Below are 19,276 nucleotides of genomic sequence, written 5' to 3' on the forward strand. Positions count from 1 at the left end.
AGGACAAGATAACTTTCTGAGGCTTCTTCCTATTGGTTTGGCCCGTCTAACATATTTGACAAAGATGGCGGGAGGTTGCCTCCTTAGCCTGCCTCCTTAGCCTGCCTCCTATAGTCCCACACAAGGGAGAAAACCTGAGCCAACAGGCCTCAACCTTTAAAACAAATTGTGACCAGGGATACCTTGTGTCAGAGCACGGGTGGGCCACTGTTGGTGATTCAACACCTCAGAGCCACGGCAACCGAAACGGTCTCCAGAGAGATTCCGGGCTCACGGCAGAAGTGTGGGGTAGCCGTGTCAGGCTATCCGCAGCCTGACAACGATCAGCCTGATTATATTGCCACCATAAAAATTCAATGAGTATAGTGGACAGAATGCATACTATTCAGATGGCAATTTACATACAGAATGCTTGGCTAATTAACAGTCAGAGGCTAGGATAATCCAGATCAGTTCTCATCAGATGTAGCAGTTGGCATAGCATGTCCGTAACCGCTCTGTAGCCTGCAGCATATGTGTTTGGCAGATGGAATGATATCCTAAACTGTCACTGATAGCAAGGAAACATTTTCCTGTGGCTCTGCTCTGGGGCAAGAAGCCATCACCCTTTCACTTAGTGAGCCAACAAAAGAGCGGTCTGACTGACTCAACAACAACCAAGCAGAGACATTGAGCAATACACGTTTGGATCATGATTTCAACTATGAATCTCTGAACTGCATTACTTCTAGTGCTTACTTGATCCTTAGCCAATGTGTAGCAGGCTTGGAAAGGCTAAGCTTTGCTCTAAACATAGAACAGTAGGAGATCAACTGTAGAGTTAATCAAGATGTCAGTTTTGCCTGAAAGACAATAAGGTCCTCTGTTGACTGTACAGTGAAGGAACAACAGTGAATAAACTTCTTCCTGAATAGAAAAAAGGCTTTGTGGCTCCACTGGGCTATTACATCTACTAAGATGAATCCAGTTTTATTTGTTTAGTTCTCATCCCCATAAAATCTGTAAGCAGTGGGCGGCTCAAACAGAACCCATATTATGAGAAGTGCAGAGAAAGAGTTCAGCAACATCAGCAATATCTCAAGGTAGTTGGAGTCAATCTGACATCTTTTGCACTGAAGCTATAATCAGTAGAAGGATGCAGGCTACATTATAGTCTATAACGTGACTTAATTGGTCACTTTTGAACACTCACCCACTTCCTGTGTAGGAGGTATGGCTGTCCGGGCGGTGACGTTTAGACACACTACGGCTGACATGCAGGTCACGTCCTTGCCTCCCCTCTCACAGTCCTTCACAAAGATGTTGATCTTGCTAGGTTCAAACCTAATGTTGGCGTGAATTCGGACGACACTGCGAGACCTGCAGATGAACCATACACAGTGTTATGATCATACATGTGGTTGATTATATGCTCCACATACATAAAGTACCATAGAAACAGTAGCACGCTTGTTAATATCTAAGTTACCTACCAGAGAAACAGTAGAACACTTGTTAATATCTAAGTGACCTAGCAGAGGAACAGTAGAACACTTGTTAATATCTAAGTGACCTACAAGAGAAACAGAAGAACACTTGTTAATATCTAAGTGACCTACCAGAGAAACAGTAGAACACTTGTTAATATGTAAGTGACCTAGCAGAGGAACAGTAGAACACTTGTTAATATCTAAGTGACCTACCAGAGAAACGGTAGAACACTTGTTAATATCTAAATGACCTACCAGAGAAACAGTAGAACACTTGTTAATATCTAAGTGACCTAGCAGAGAAACAGTAGAACACTTGTTAATATCTAAGTGACCTAGCAGAGAAAGAGTAGAACACTTGTTAATATCTAAGTGACCTACCAGAGAAACAGTAGAACACTTGTTAATATCTAAGTGACCTAGCAGAGAAACAGTAGAACACTTGTTAATATCTAAGTGACCTACCATAGAAACAGTAGAACACTTGTTAATATCTAAGTGACCTAGCAGAGAAACAGTAGAACACTTGTTAATATCTAAATGACCTACCAGAGAAGCACGGCTGCCCCCAGGGAGCCCACGGCCAAGTCCACCAGGCCATCCTCGTCCATGTCCATACTGCCATGGATACTACGGCCAAAGTAGCGCAGGCCACTGGCCATGTCTAACGCAGCTATCCTCTGTTTGTATTTACGCAGAATCCTGTTGCGTTGGCTGAAGAAGACGTAGATAGCTCCTTTATGGTCATCCTCCAGCGGGGCCCCCACCACCATGTCGTTGAAGCCGTCCCCGTTCAGGTCAGGGACCGGGGCCAGCGAGGAGCCGAACCGAGCGTTCTGACCACGGTCCTGGATCTCCAACGCTCCCTCCAGGACGAAACGATTCTGAGAAGGAAATAGGATAGGATGATGTCATTTTGGAATATTTCTGCTACATGGGATAGAGGGTACTGTAGGTAAAGGTTGTATCATGGAATATTTCTGCTACATGGGATAGAGGGTATTGTAGGTAAAGGTTGTATCGTGGAATATTTCTGTTACATGGGATAGAGGGTACTGTAGGTAAAGGTTGTGTCATGGAATATTTCTGTTACATGGGATAGAGGGTATTGTAGGTAAAGGTTGTATCATGGAATATTTCTGTTACATGGGATAGAGGGTACTGTAGGTAAAGGTTGTATCATGGAATATTTCTGCTACATGGGATAGAGGGTACTGTAGGTAAAGGTTGTATCGTGGAATATTTCTGCTACATGGGATAGAGGGTACTGTAGGTAAAGGTTGTATCATGGAATATTTCTGCTACATGGGATAGAGGGTATTGTAGGTAAAGGTTGTATCATGGAATATTTCTGCTACATGGGATAGAGGGTACTGTAGGTAAAGGTTGTATCATGGAATATTTCTGCTACATGGGATAGAGGGTACTGTAGGTAAAGGTTGTATCATGGAATATTTTTGCTACATGGGATAGAGGATACTGTAGGTAAAGGTTGTGTCATGTGCATGTCTATTCAACTATTTATTTGCCAATGTTTCTCCTATTGGTTGGTGGAATTCTCTTTGTTACTCTGTACTTAAAGAGTCCTTGGTTAAAAAAAACCTTGAAAAACATATGCACAAAGGAATCCATCAAAAACAGACGTAGTGGCTAAGGAACTGAAGTTAAGTTATAAATGTGTTATCTCCTGTGCTGCGGCCGGGTAGCCCCACCCCCCAGGCTTCTGGGATATCTCAGTCATCCATCGATGATCTCCCTCAAATGGACAGCCCTCCATTTATTTACACAACTCAATGAGACATAGAGACATTGTTGTCTTAAACTTTCCCCTTCAATCTTTACAGAAGCTTTCATTTGTTATTCCAAATTCATTTAGGAAAGTAAACAAAACAAAACAAAAGTAACTAAGAAACAATAACTGGGGAGTTTGAGTTTTGAATTTGAAATCAACTGAAAACCTCAAGCCACATTGTTTTCGCTCACACAAGAGGAAGGGTCTAACCCATTTTCTATCCCAAGGGGGAAATATGATTTCCCAAAAACATTGTCAACATCAGGGATGGGTGATTCATCCGAGTGTCACATGATCAAAGGCAAACAAGGCTTCTGGATGTTTCTTTAGGGATGTTTCTGGGGAACTTTGAGTATTCACAGTGGGTGGAAAGTCAGTCGGAAAATATCTGTACCTTTGAATAGAATTAGGTTTCCCCTCAGTCTGGAAAAAGGTACAATCCCTCAGCATTAAGAAAGTATAGGAGCCAAGTATTTTAGGCCGTCATCAGCCATGCACGTTATCACTCTCCAGGCTGTCTCATCTTTCTCCCTAATCTACAGCCTATGGACGGCTGGAACCTCAGATCACTTGTTTTTTTCAGTTGTCTTTTTAAAGGAAAGAGGAGGACAGGGTGCCGTGCTACACACACTTGTGTAGTCACCAGGGTTTTGTGTGTGTGTGTGTGTGTGTGTGTGTGTGTGTGTGTGTGTGTGTGTGTGTGTGTGTGTGTGTGTGTGTGTGTGTGTGTGTGTGTGTGTGTGTGTGTGTGTGTGTGTGTGTGTGTGTGTGTGTGTGTGTGTGTGTGTGTGTGAGAGCAAGCGAGAGAGGGGGGAGGATCATACTCAGTGGGGAACATTTGAAACATATGGTGATTTGTGGTGAGGTGGTGAGACCATCACAGTCATTCCACAGTGGCCCATGGGGGCTTATTGGTAGAATGGAAGGCCACCTCTCTGTCACACACAACACCCCTTTTGTGTCCTTAGTTGGGGGATCCCTTGTCTTTTTTTCTTGTTTGGGGAACTCTAATGATCAAGCCCCTATCAGTCCACAGGTCCCCCTCATAATGAGAGAGAGAGAGAGAGAGAGAGAGAGAGAGAGAGAGAGAGAGAGAGAGAGAGAGAGAGAGAGAGAGAGAGAGAGAGAGAGAGAGAGAGAGAGAGAGAGAGAGAGAGAGAGAGAGAGAGAGAGAGAGAGAGAGATTCCTCTGCAGTCATTTCCACCTATTAAGAAGCCCCCTTTCTTCTCCAAATAACAGGCTGTTAATTCAGTTTGAAGTAGTGAATGCTTTCCTACTGAGTTCACGGTGCACTTGTACACGAACCAACGAAGACTCTAATGAAGACGGCGTGCTGGCACAGGGAGGGAGGCTGTTCATTTAATCTGTGTGACGGCAGGTGCCCAAAGTCTGGTAGACTGTTGATGTTGTACCAGTGGGTTAACTACCCCTAATCAAGGCTCTGGAAGGTCTGGTAGACTGTTGATGTTGTACCAGTGGGTTAACTACCCCTAATCAAGGCTCTGGAAGGTCTGGTAGACTGTTGATGTTGTACCAGTGGGTTAACTACCCCTAATCAAGGCTCTGGAAGGTCTGGTAGACTGTTGATGTTGTACCAGTGGGTTAACTACCCCTAATCAAGGCTCTGGAAGGTCTGGTAGACTGTTGATGTTGTGCCAGTGGGTTAACTACCCCTAATCAAAGCTCTGGAAGGTCTGGTAGACTGTTGATGTTGTACCAGTGGGTTAACTACCCCTAATCAAGGCTCTGGAAGGTCTGGTAGACTGTTGATGTTGTACCAGTGGGTTAACTACCCCTAATCAAGGCTCTGGAAGGTCTGGTAGACTGTTGATGTTGTACCAGTGGGTTAACTACCCCTAATCAAGGCTCTGGAAGGTCTGGTAGACTGTTGATGTTGTACCAGTGGGTTAACTACCCCTAATCAAGGCTCTGGAAGGTCTGGTAGACTGTTGATGTGGTACCAGTGGGTTAAATACCCCTAATCAAGGCTCTGGAAGGTCTGGTAGACTGTTGATGTTGTGCCAGTGGGTTAACTACCCCTAATCAAAGCTCTGGAAGGTCTGGTAGACTGTTGATGTTGTACCAGTGGGTTAACTACCCCTAATCAAGGCTCTGGAAGGTCTGGTAGACTGTTGATGTTGTACCAGTGGGTTAACTACCCCTAATCAAGGCTCTGGAAGGTCTGGTCTCTGGTCTGGTCTGATGTGTTATAATGTAAATACAAGGCATAGGGATAGTTTGGCTCTATGTGTCCTGGTCGAGGTGTTTCTGTGCTGACCTGGTTTTAAGTGTGTTTGGTAACGCGATCTGTGGCGTGTGTATAAGTGAGTGTGTATGTGTGTGCACACGAGTGTGACGTGTGTGTGTGTGTGTGTGAGCATTCGTACATCTGTGTGTGTGTGTGCATGCCCACCCACCAGCTCAGTCACTCTGTAGATGTACACCTTGCCCTTCTCCCAGCCTCCACTGAAGAACATGGGCGCTGCCACCAGTAGGTTGTCTGTTACTCCGTCACCATCTATATCCACCGGGGAGATCTCACTCCCATAGTACGACCCAATCTGAAATATAACCACACAATCAACACCCTGGATCAACAACAATAATAGAATCGTCTGGTTATTTAGCAGACACTTTTATCCAGAATAAACACATAGTGTATTTCATACCCAGTAGATGTGGCCCATGTGGGAATCGAACCCATTACTCCAGCTGGCACATCAGGCTCTAAAAGCACCATGCTAACCAACTGAGATCATTACGATCCCCACAATCACCAAATCCTTCACATGTTCTTCACCACATCCTTCACACGTCCTTCACATGTCCTTCACACGTCCTTCACACGTACTTCTGTCACGCCCTGACCTGAGAGAGACGTTTTTCTCTGTTTAGTTAGGTCAGGGTGTGATATGGGGTGGGCATTCTATGTATTTTATTTCTATGTTTTAGCCAGGTATGGTTTCCAATCAGAGGCAGCTGTCTATCGTTGTCTCTGATTGGGAACCATACTTAGGCAGCCCTTTTTCCCTCCTTGAGTTGTGGGATCTTGTTTTTGTGTAGCTGCCTTTGAGCAGCCCCAGAACGTCACGTTTCTTTCTGTTTATCCTGTTTATTGTTTTGTTCGGTTTTCACTTCTAAATAAAGGATGTGGCATTACCGGCACGCTGCGCCTTGGCTTATTTATGACAGGGAGTTCGAGGACAGTGATCGTGACACCTTTACACGTCCTTCACACATCCTTCACCACGTCCTTCACATGTCCTTCAAACGTCCTTCACACGTCCATCACATATCCTTCACACGTCCTTCACACGTCCTTCACCACATCCTTCACACGTCTTTCACCACATCATTAAAACCCCCCAGCAAACGTCATTAGCGTTCATTAGCATAGCATTCCAGTCATCATCATCGTTCAGGTAACAGACCCAGATGTTTCCCCATAGAGGCTAATTGGCTCCGCAAAACAACCCAGCCTTTTATCTCAATGCAACAACCAGACCTGGGTTCAGATGCCATTTGAACTTTTCAAATATGTTTAACATTTTCTTTAGCCTATCTGGGCTGCCAATGATTTACACTTTTGGAACTATTCCATTGGTTCCATTGCATCAGGCGAGCTCAGTCTAGCCCAGCTATAGTCTTTGAAATGATGTCAAATCGTATTTGAACCCAGGTCTGTTCCTCTCAATGAGTGTTCTTATGGATCTCGCTGCCTCTTCTGTCTTTAGTATCCTCTTAGCTGGTGTTGTTTACTGTAGCTGGAAGCTTGTTTTTCTATTTTTATTCACTATGTAGATTTGGAATGTGTGTGTTTTGAATTAAGGGGGACGGGAATGGGATGGGAAACACATGGGAACTGTGTAATGTTGTTGGCTACATGGGGGCGTGGGAAGGCTGTCTAGACTCCATTTGTCCCAGGTCTTGGAACTACCAGTAGTGCAGACTATCATGGATGCTGTGTCCTGGCTGGGTTGCCAGATTGACAAAAGGACTGGAAGGACTACTGTCATGGTGGACTCAGATGGTGATGGGCGTGCCAGATTGAGAAGGGTCCATGTGGGGTCCATGAGCATAAGAGACTATCAGGGTCTTGGATGGTCTTCATATGTCTTTTAAAGAGAGAGTAATGGCAGTGGAAGTGTGTGCTACACCACTGTGTAACTGTTCAGTTTATGGTTGGAGTTTAGGACTTGGGTTGTGGTTCAGGATAGTGTTGTGGCAAACAAAACACATGATTGTGTCAATCAAATAGGTGGTATACATGTCTTAGGGTCCCAGTTAAAACTAGAGTTTGGGAAGCCCAGTTGTTGAGTCTACCTGTTGTCCTTTGAGGGAGTGCAGGATGGTGAGGTTACCAGTGTTCTTCAGGGTGAAGATGATGACCTTGCCAGTATGGTTGAACCGCGGTGCCCCTGCCACATACAGCCGACCGTTCCTGGCCGACACCACCGATGTTACTGTGTAACCTGGACACACACACACACACACACACACACACACACACACACACACACACACACACACACACACACACACACACACACACACACACACACACACACACACACACACACACACACACACACACACACACACACACACACACACACACTTCCTTGTTGAGTCCAAATGATTCAATCATTACTGAAACCCAGAGTATTCACTAAACCCAGTGATAGAGGATTGTCATAATTGCTAAATCTGCCTAAAGTTCTCCTATCTGTCACAGCTTCACTTTGTGTTGACCTCCTATGTTCACCTTGGATTGCCCAGTTGTCTTGAACTGTTTCCACAGCTTCTTTCTCCCTGCAGCACAAAGCCTGTTCCTTATATAATATCTGGGAGGAATGTCAGCTAGTTGTTACGGTGTGTGGTGAAACCCACTCTCTCTCTGCACAACATCACCATCAAATGGGCCAAATAAAGGCATACCAATGTGTGTGTGTCTGTGTGTTCACCATAGGCCACTGTAAATCCTCTGGTTGGGTTGTATGAACTGCATGAGCCAGACCTGATTTATAAAAAGCAACTATCCTATCGGCTTCGTTTAGAAACAAAGTTCAATGGCCTGCATTGAACCACGGTAATCCTTTCTGTGTCTGTCTGCATCTCTCCCTTCTCCCTCTTCTCTCTATCTCCTTCTTCTCTCTGTCTTCCTCCTCCCCATTTCCCCACCCCTCTGTCAGTGAGCATGTCCAGACCCATGCCTCTGTCCTATATTCCTAATGAGGCTGGAATGGCTTCCGTGGGCAGGCATGCAGGCCAGCCAGCAGCTGATGGGAAAAGCAGAGGGCCTTTCAGGCAGGAGGAGTGGTGGTAGAGTGGAGTGGGACGGGGTGGGATGAGGTGCAGTGTGATGGGGTGCAGTGGGAAGCGGTGGAGCAGTGGAGTGGTTTATAGAGAGGGCTGCAGCGAGGCCTGGTGCTAAACCATTGTGCCTGCCACATGTCTATCCAGAGAGAGAGAAGGAGTGGGATAGATGGAAGATGAGGATAGGGAGAAAGAGAAAGCAAGGGAGAGAAGGAGGAAGAGCGAGAGAGTGTGAGAGAGTGAGAGAGTGAGAGAGAGCGAGAGAGTGAGAGAGAGTGAGAGAGAGCGAGAGAGCGAGAGAGAGCTAGAGAGAGCGAGAGCGCGTGAGAGAGATGGGTGAGAAAGCAAAAGAGATGGAGGAGATGAGATGGGTGAACAGTAGACTGTAGAGACAGTAAAGGTGACGAGATGAGATGGGTGAACAGTAGACTGTAGAGTCAGTAAAGGTGAAGAGAGAGAGAGGAGATGGGTGAACAGTAGACTAGAGTCAGTAAAGGTGAAGAGAGGAGATGGGTGAACAGTAGACTGTAGAGTCAGTAAAGGTGAAGAGAGAGAGAGGAGATGGGTGAACAGTAGACTGTAGAGTCAGTAAAGGTGAAGAGAGGAGATGGGTGAACAGTAGACTGTAGAGACAGTAAAGGTGAAGAGAGAGAGAGGAGATGGGTGAACAGTAGACTGTAGAGACAGTAAAGGTGAAGAGGAGATGAGATGGTGAACAGTAGACTGTAGAGACAGTAAAGGTGAAGAGAGAGAGAGGAGATGGGTGAACAGTAGACTGTAGAGACAGTAAAGGTGAAGAGAGAGAGAGGAGATGGGTGAACAGTAGACTGTAGAGACAGTAAAGGTGAAGAGAGAGAGAGGAGATGGGTGAACAGTAGACTGTAGAGACAGTAAAGGTGAAGAGGAGATGAGATGGTGAACAGTAGACTGTAGAGACAGTAAAGGTGAAGAGAGAGAGAGGAGATGGGTGAACAGTAGACTGTAGAGACAGTAAAGGTGAAGAGAGAGAGAGGAGATGGGTGAACAGTAGACTGTAGAGACAGTAAAGGTGAAGAGGAGATGAGATGGTGAACAGTAGACTGTAGAGTCAGTAAAGGTGAAAAGGAGATGAGATGGGTGAACAGTAGACTGTAGAGACAGTAAAGGTGAAGAGAGAGAGAGGAGATGGGTGAACAGTAGACTGTAGAGTCAGTAAAGGTGAAGAGAGAGGAGATGAGTGACAGAGAGAGGATGAGTGACAGAGAGAGGATGAGGGACAGAGAGAGGATGAGGGACAGAGAGAGGATGAGGGACAGAGAGAGGATGAGGGACAGAGAGAAGATGAAGGACAGAGAGAGGATGAAGGACAGAGAGGATGAAGGACAGAGAGAGGATGAAGGACAGAGAGAGGATGAATGACAGAGAGAAGATGAGGGACAGAGAGAGGATGAGGGACAGAGAGAGGATGAAGGACAGAGAGAGGATGAAGGACAGAGAGAGGACAGAGAGAGGATGAATGACAGAGAGAGGATGAATGACAGAGAGAGGATGAATGACAGAGAGAGGATGAAGGGCAGAGAGAGGATCAGGGGGAGGAGTCTATAGATCTACCCAAACCAAACACCTCTGTGACCAATCCTTTAGATCGTCAATTCCTCCCTCACCTAGGTAGGCGCCATGGTTCTTCAGCTCCTCTGGGAATTCCTGTGAGTAGGAGGACTTGGGTGGAACCACCTTCCCCTGTCGTGTCTCCTTCAGGACGGCTCCATTCCAGTCGTAGGCCCCCGGTGCCCCCACCAGGATCCCATCCTTTAGGGACAGTTTGGAGACAGGCACTTAGTGTGAACATAAAAACATATTGTGACGTGTGTGTGTGTGTGTGTGTGTGTGTGTGTGTGTGTGTGTGTGTGTGTGTGTGTGTGTGTGTGTGTGTGTGTGTGTGTGTGTGTGTGTGTGTGTGTGTGTGTGTGTGTGTGTGTGTGTGTGTGCGCGTGCATGTATTGCCATTGGTTCAGCAGGCAATGATGATAAAATGGAGAAGGTGATGAGTACACAGGTTGATGATGATGATGATAAATAAATAAATCCTTTCTCTCTAAATCAAATCATCCTTCCTCCCAGGCTACAATCCCCAGCCTCCCTCTAGTCCCCAGACTCCAGCAAGGATTATTTTGCAGAAACTTTAAGAGTTTGATGACCGTTCACCAGTTCTGCCAACAATAGCTTAATAAACAATAAATCAGTCAAAACGTAAGTCTGCCTACCCACATTCATTATATGTTCCTTCACTCTCCTCCCTAACTGATTTAAAAGCCATTGGAGACATTTGAGAGGATCATAAGTTAAGCCTGCATGGATCCTCCAAATGATTACAGCGTTAGCCAAACGCTCTCTCTCTCTCACACACACACGTGTTTCATCACCTGTATGCACCACACAAACATGTGTTCCATCACCTGTATGCACTACACAAACACGTGTTCCATCACCTGTATGCACCACACAAACACGTGTTCCATCACCTGTATGCACCACACAAACACGTGTTCCATCACCTGTATGCACCACACAAACACGTGTTCCATCACCTGTATGCACCACACAAAGTAATATGAAAGAATGTTGATGAGAAACGTTACAGGTTCATCATCATTATAATACGTTATAGTAGGGGCATTTTTGGGTCTGGGTCATCAAAAAAGGACAAAACACTGTCACCAGTAACCAACCTGTAACCAACTAGTAACCAACCAGTAACCAGTAACCACACGGGAGAAGAAGATAGCATATGGGCTGACGGTGGACATTTGTTCATCCTACTTTGAATATATGTCAGTTTTATAATTACAGTGTTCCCCGAGGCTAATCTAGTCCCTCCTCTGCCACGCATAATATGCAGACGGAACATTTTCCAACGGTTAGCTACCAGTTAGCATACAACTGACGGAACACTCTTGGACTACTTCTCGCCCACTTCCTGGGACATGGAATCGTCTAGCTCACTGAGTGACTGATTCACAGACTGACCCTACGTCAGTTTCTGACAGCTGTGGGGTGCTAGACTCTGTGGGTATCTGTTTTGGTGGTGGTGCACCCTGTTTCCATGGTGATGTAGCTCCAAATAATCCCCACTATACACCTCTTCAGGCTTGTTGAGATCTGAATATCTACAATAAAGACTACCTGGAACATGTCCATTCTCATCGTCCAACCTGCGGCCATTTACACACAACTGGGTGTGAAACAATGCCTTATATCTGGGAATCCCTTTTCAACATTATTACTCTGAGTTGGAGGAAGCCATAGCAATAAACAAACATATAGAGCTCTGGCTAGCTGGACTACATTGGAGAATAGGATGTCTGGGTATGTAGGACTTGAGCAGAATCAAGCTGGCACACTCCACATTCAACAAAACCATCTGGTCTTTTGGGACAGTTTTCTCCTTCATTAAGGCTCTCGAAGTCTTTCCAATAAGTTATCCTACTCTCAACACTCGGGTTGCGTTTGTTGAGAAAGTGCTATCCCTGGAATCCAGCCTTCTGGAGTACGGAATTTCCAGCCATCCCTGTCACCCAGCTGTAGTTTCCCTATTTATTGTTTTAAGAAAAAGGGATATATTTATTGTTCCCTAGTCAGGTTGTGCTTCAACTGTGGCGTGGAACTGGAAAATCAAAGCTATTGCATCAGCAAACCTGAATCTGGGACACAGATGGAGAGAGTAAAAAGAAAGAAAAAAAATGAAGACTGGTACATGGGGGAGGATGGTGATGAAGCTACAGTAGAGAACAGGAAGACTGGTACATGGGGGAGGATGGTGATGTCAGCTACAGTAGAGAACAGGAAGACTGGTACATGGGGGAGGATGGTGATGTCAGCTACAGTAGAAAACAGGAAGACTGGTACATGGGGAGGATGGTGATGTCAGCTACAGTAGAGAACTGGAAGACTGGTACATGGGGGAGGATGGTGATGTCAGCTACAGTAGAAAACAGGAAGACTGGTACATGGGGGAGGATGGTGATGTCAGCTACAGTAGAGAACTGGAAGACTGGTACATGGGGGAGGATGGTGATGTCAGCTACAGTAGAAAACAGGAAGACTGGTACATGGGGGAGGATGGTGATGTCAGCTACAGTAGAAAACAGGAAGACTGGTACATGGGGGAGGATGGTGATGTCAGCTACAGTAGAGAACTGGAAGACTGGTACATGGGGAGGATGGTGATGAAGCTACAGTAGAGAACAGGAAGACTGGTACATGGGGGAGGATGGTGATGTCAGCTACAGTAGAAAACAGGAAGACTGGTACATGGGGGAGGATGGTGATGTCAGCTACAGTAGAAAACAGAAGACTGGTACATGGGGGAGGATGGTGATGTCAGCTACAGTAGAAAACAGGAAAACTGGTACATGCGGGAGGATGGTGATGAAGCTACAGTAGAAAACAAGAGTTGGACAGAGACTTGTGGATACCTCTCCAGCTGTGTCAAGCCCAAAGCCAACACAATGCCCCTATCAGGTCTGAATGCAACCAAAACTTCCAGAAAAAACACCCCAACATATTTTTGGGGGGCGGCAGGTAGCCTAGTGGTTAGAGCGTTGGACAAGTAACGAAAAGGTTGCAAGATCGAATCCCGAGTTGACAAGGTAAAAATGTGTCGTTCTGCCCCTAGTTACATAAAGGTAAAATAAAAACTCTCTGGTGAGATGTTCTTTCAGCTTTCCCTGCTACGATTTGACCCCCTGGGGACTTCAGAGTGTCTTATTTCCACCTCTGGAAGGTCAAAGTGGAACAATGACTGTCGTCAGTGAGGGGCTCCTTAATCAGAATGACCTCAGCATCACAGCATGCCCCCCAGGAACCTGGAGAGTGAGGGAGGGGAGGGATGGGATGGGGGGGTGGAAACCTGTCAGGAGTAGGAGAAAGCGCTGTGTGTGTATGTGGGGGGTATACCGGCAGCAGTGGTGAGACTCACCTCCACGAAGTGTGAAGAGAAGCCAGCCTGGGACATCTGGAGCCCAAAGGCCGTCCCGTTTTTACTGGTCCCTGTAGACGAAGACCGGGTGAGTTCAGCAGGAGGAATTATTTTCTTTGAGTACAGGAAAAGGAAATGAGTTGGGTCTAGTTTGTGGTTTACAGATGGTTGTTTTACAGAGTTACATGGAATACCTTCCAAACTGAAGATCCTATCCCCAAGCGCGTCCACAATGTCCTTCAAGGCAGACTCATCAGTCACCTTGAAGAAGTGCTTATCATCGGGGTCACTGGCGATGTACTTGATTTCATTCAGGAATGCCTCTGGGTTGATTCCACGCCGGTTGTAGTAGCCAAGCACCTGGTGACAATCAGGCAGAGACATCAATCACCAGACTTTGCTGTAGAGTGCCCTACTATAGAGCCATCTCACGTATGAACTGTGACTCAACAATCCTGTTGCCCACACACACCAAAAGGGAAACTGGCACACTTTAGATAGACTTAGAAGTTTAACCAGAGAAGGGTGGTTCCAACTTCCAATCCTTTGGTGGACCGTGTCCCTGTTGCCTGCTGTCACAAATTCCAGCTGTCAGCAACCAAATGAACTCAGCACCTCCCTTCTCTTCTTAGATGCCCATGGCCTGGTTTGACTGGGCCCCTCACCTCATCATCTATGGGCTGAATAAGCTCAGGAGAACCCCACGCCAAAGCGGTGTCAACCAAAGTGTTCTGTGGGCTTGGAAAGATCATTCACACCTTCAACCACTTGGCTGGCTGTGTATATACGTTTTGAGAGGGTACTAAACCGTTTAGGCTCTGTCTAATACCCTGACTACACCGCTCACGTCGGGTGCACAAGCGTTGCAAAATAAATGTATAAATCTATGTTATTCAATTATTGCACCCACACTGCTCACGCGCGCCAACGAGCATCTGCGTTGCCAAGGGCTAAAATAGAAGTCCTTACTATTTCTGACGCAGATCGCGCTGCAAGTCCTGCCTCTCCCATCTCCTCATTGGTTTATAGAAGCAGGTACCCACGTGCAATCTGCTCATTGGTTATACCCACGTGGGTGACTGAAAGACGAACAAGGTCAGTGGCGGTAATGCCAATCTCAATATAAAGTCCAGAGAAGAAAAAGCCTAGAAGGAGGAGAGATGACTAGAAACAATTCGGTTGACTGTTTTATGTGTGGATTAATTGTCGGAGTAGAGGACCTTGTGCATTTCAGGTAAAATAACAACTCAATGTTTATATCGCAGGACAAATTAGCTAGCAACAGCAAGTTAGCTAAATAGGACAAATTATCTAGCAAGTGCAAGCTAGCTAGCTAAATTGCCATAAAGGTTTAATGCTTTTCGACCTGTCCCCAAATTAATGTAATTGGCTCAGAGTTTGTTTTGATATTTTAACCTGCGTGTCGTGATCGCGTTTGGTGTGGGTGGACAAAATAAATGTATGCATGATGGCGCACGATGGCGCACGCGCACAGCCGGTTTGGGTTCTGTGTAAACCTCTGTACTCTTTGGAACACTGGTGAAGCTCACATCACATCCCAATGTGCGTTGAAAGTGTACATGTCCCAAACCAGAAAAAATGAACATTGTACTACAGTAACTGTAGCCATCTTGTCATTATGGAGGCATGAAGCAGTATTATGGTAGTTAGCAAAAGAGAGTAGAAGCAGCAGCTGACTAACTGTAAATATATGTAATAACTGTAGCTAGTCTACTTTCTATCTGTCAGTTAAACAGTACTACTTAAAGCCACGACTACATGGAACTCTGTTCCACATCAAGTAACTCATGCAAGCAGTAAAATAGAATTTAAAAATACACCTTATGGAACATCGGGGACTGTGAAGCAACACAAACACAGGCACAGACACATGGATACACACACACGATAACATACGCACTGTACACACAGGTACACAGATTTTGTGTTGTAGATATGTGGTAGTAGAGTAGGGGCCTGAGGACACACACTTAATGTGTTGTGAAATCTGTTGTTAATGTATTGTAATGTTTTTTAAATTGTTTAACTGCCTTCATTTTGCTTGACCCCAGGTAGAGTAGCTGCTTCCTTGGCAGCAGCTAATGGGGATCCATAATAAATAACAAAATACAAATGTTAGCTAGCTAGTTAAATGTGGGGTGGAAAAATGCACTTATTGTCAGTTAGCTAGTTAGTTACAGGTCCTTCTCTATTTACTAGCTACCGTAACATTGCTTCATGCCTCCAAAAATGACCAGCTGTTTCCAGTTATGCTCACATTTAGTGGTTTATGACATTTTGATAACTTTTGGACATTAGAGCAACGGCAGTGGAAAAACTTAAACAAGGGAGAGAGGACAGGAAGGAGACAGAGACGGTGACTCACAGCGATGATGTAACAGGAGAGAGGACAGGAAGGAGACAGAGACGGTGACTCACAGTGATGGTGTAGCAGGAGAGAGGACAGGAAGGAGACAGAGACGGTGACTCACAGTGATGGTGTAGCAGGAGAGAGGACAGGAAGGAGACAGAGAGGGTGACTCACAGTAATGGTGTAGCAGGAGAGAGGACAGGAAGGAGACAGAGACGGTGACTCACAGTGATGGTGTAGCAGGAGAGAGGACAGGAAGGAGACAGAGAGGGTGACTCACAGCGATGGCATATCGGGTGATGCCATCCTTCTCGCTGTCCTCGATGGCCTGTTGAAGGTCAGGGCTGTCATGTGACTCCCCGTCAGTGATCACAATCATCACCTTCTTGGCGCCTCGTCGGGCTCCTCGCTTGAATGCTTCTGAGCTGTGGCATGTGATTTATTAAATTCATATTTGAAAGGTTCAAAGTTTATAGCCAAAAAGTGGGATTTGAGTAATAACCCAGAATAAGGTAACAAATACAGTATTTAATGTTTTTTTAATAGTCTTCTATTACTATTACCTAGTGTCATTTACAATAATTTACTGTATGTCATTATAGTTGTATTTGTTGTGAGATACAATAGATTGACAACTTTCAATACTATACTGATTCAATATTAGGGATATTGCTGATGTAGTTTCATATCAGTTAGGGAGTCTTACCGAGCAACGTTGATGCCGAGTGCCGTGTTGGTTTCCTCTCCGCCTCTCTGGTGGATGTTGCTTGCTCTCTTCACCACCTCCTCCACTGACTTGTAGTCATTCAGATGGAACTCATGCACCACCTTCTCCCCATACTGCACCACTCCAACCTGAACAATATCACTCACATACATTATAACAGGGCTGTTTAACTCCAGGTCTGGAGGGACAAATCACGTCTGGTTTTCATTCTACTAATCAGCAACTTAGACTCAGACAACATCATCCTTTGGCACTCCAGACCTAGAGTTGAACCATGAAAACTGGGGCATAACAGGCAATTCAACCAGGTTAGCCAGAGCGACACATTTCCCATAACTCACCTGTATCTGGCCTGGTCCAATGTAGAACTTCTGTAGAATGTTGATAAGAAAGGCTTGCACCTCCGTCCAGGGGTAGATGGAGTTGGAACCATCCAGAACGATCACTATATCCATGTAGGTCTCACACCCTAGCAGAGAAAGACACAATAATGTCTGAACTGCACCATCAATGCAACCTTTACGGATGAGCAATGGGAAACAGTCTAATGCATTACAATCAATAATGACTTATACTTATGGAAGAAGATCCATAAAACATTGCCAAACAGGAAAGGGGCATGCTCTGTATTTACTCTGGAAGGCTGGAGCTATGGTTTTGGAGAATTTGAAGCTGGCGTTGACTCGAGAGCATATCCCAGTGCTGTAGTATGAGCTGCCACACTCATAGGACCATAGGGGTCCACAGACCTGTACAACACACAAGAAAACACATTCAGCACAGCAAGTACCCTTGAGACATGTACCGTGTACCATGGGCCTACGCTGGATGAAAAGGTCATCAGAAAAACAAAATGTGGTTCCTGTGCCACTACAGGAGGATGGTGGCATCTTAATTGAGGAGGACGGGCTCATGGTAATGGCTGGAGCGGAATAGGTTGAATGATATCGCATACATCAAACCCATGGTTTAATGCCATTCCATTTGCTCCGTTCCAGTCATTATTATGAGCCGCTCCTCTCAGCAGCCTCCACTGTTCTTCACATACCCCTGAAATTGACCACCAAGTTAGTCTCTGTGGAAACCACACATAATGACGCCATACTTTTGATAGACTGTGTGTTCATCACTAACCACAAAGCTATTGTCTTTGGGGTTGGTTGTCAGCGTCATCCCCAGCCTCATCTTGTCTTTTCGCTCGGCGACATTGGTCAGAGATATCCTTCCTTGAGGAACAAGAAAAGACAGTGTCAAAGAAATAACAATGTTTATTCTAACAGCTTGATGTTTCTATAGCTTTTGAAGACTTTTGCGTATATTTTTCACTTATGCTATGTACCTGCGGGCAAGTCGCTTCACAAGCTTCTGCAAACCCACTGACTATACATGGCAGTAAGAAGGTGATACTAGATGATACTAGATCTCCCAACTAAAGGACGAAACACCTGTCCTTTGAGGCAGTGTCCAGAGCATTTTACTGCAGTGGGCTAAATCAGGGTAACAGAGTGATTATTGGTAGTCTTAAACAAATCTAGTCTGAAACAAAAGTAGACACCTCACACACATGGTTATGGGGTTAAAAGAAGACATCTGTACCATGTCAGATATAGAGCTGAAATGTCTGTGCGTCCCAATATGACACATTATATACATCAGAGAAGACTGAAATATAATAAAACACTGGATTTTCAGCAGGTTTTTTGAAATAATGTTTATTAATTATGAAATTATGAAAAAATATTAACAACATTAGAGGGCGATTTGATAATTTGACTGCAGGAAAAGAGCTTCTGGGAACTAGGTTCGTTAAAGTTGTCAAGCCAGGCGTAGCAGTGTCTACACCATACAATATCTGCCAGCTAGTTCACACATCTTGCTGTGTCTCTCTGTACAACACAGTACAGATAGGTCTCATCTAAGTAAACGTGTGGACGTGTGGCGTGATGCCTAGGAGGATACAGACGTGGAAATGTACATAAACTGTTAAAGGTGGAATGAACAGCACGGTCCCCAGATTCCACTCTCACACAACCTATGAACACACATATAAGGCACGTACATATGCACACACTCTAACGGCTACAACACACACACATCCATCTCATGAGGCACAGTAGGCACATGTCAAGTCTGTGAGAGTTGATAGTTATACTGTACCTAGGTTGAGTTTGGAGCAGCTGCCATTGGACCGTTTGCCCAATGGGCATTTGTACACATCCCCTGTCTGGTGGTGACCATTGGTTTCATATGGAGCTCCCACCAATAACCTGTGAAACACAAAACAAGACAGTCGAAATCCCAAAAACTGAATAGCATATTATAATTGTTTTGTATTAATAGTATTAGTTGTGACGTTGTAAAAACATAGTGATAACATTGAAGGCACTTCTCCTAATGACGTTTCATCTGATAAGATATAATGGTGTGAAAGAGATGGCATTTAAACTCTGCTACAACGATTTATCTGACTGGAATGTCTTCGCTAACTCAACAAACACACACCCAATGAGTATCAGAGCAGGTATTTGAAACACTTGTGATCTTCCTTGTTTGTGACTGGCTGTGTTCCTGTGGGAGCATGTTGACTTCTCCCCTGACCCCAGACTGACACGCACATAAACACACTGGCCTATAAACACTGGA

The 19,276-nt window shown here is 45.2% G+C and overlaps 1 protein-coding gene across 1 annotated transcript in view; it reads right to left on the reverse strand.

Moving 5' to 3' along the window:
• Positions 1–19,276, reverse strand: part of LOC106591088 (integrin alpha-11) — a 140,034-nt gene that overhangs the window by 82,657 nt on the left and 38,101 nt on the right. Inside the window, exons 3-15 of the mRNA XM_045689552.1 lie at positions 18,791–18,900; positions 17,768–17,859; positions 17,268–17,382; positions 16,975–17,102; positions 16,613–16,761; positions 16,187–16,331; positions 13,730–13,895; positions 13,536–13,606; positions 10,222–10,366; positions 7,586–7,734; positions 5,680–5,823; positions 2,019–2,353; positions 1,193–1,359 (exon numbers count right to left, since the gene is read on the reverse strand). Coding sequence (XP_045545508.1) covers positions 1,193–1,359; positions 2,019–2,353; positions 5,680–5,823; positions 7,586–7,734; positions 10,222–10,366; positions 13,536–13,606; positions 13,730–13,895; positions 16,187–16,331; positions 16,613–16,761; positions 16,975–17,102; positions 17,268–17,382; positions 17,768–17,859; positions 18,791–18,900 — 1,916 coding nt within the window. The remainder of the gene's footprint in view (positions 1–1,192; positions 1,360–2,018; positions 2,354–5,679; positions 5,824–7,585; positions 7,735–10,221; positions 10,367–13,535; positions 13,607–13,729; positions 13,896–16,186; positions 16,332–16,612; positions 16,762–16,974; positions 17,103–17,267; positions 17,383–17,767; positions 17,860–18,790; positions 18,901–19,276) is intronic.

This window comes from Salmo salar, chromosome ssa11 (genome assembly GCF_905237065.1).
Source record: "Salmo salar chromosome ssa11, Ssal_v3.1, whole genome shotgun sequence".
NCBI classification, from domain to species: domain Eukaryota; kingdom Metazoa; phylum Chordata; class Actinopteri; order Salmoniformes; family Salmonidae; genus Salmo; species Salmo salar.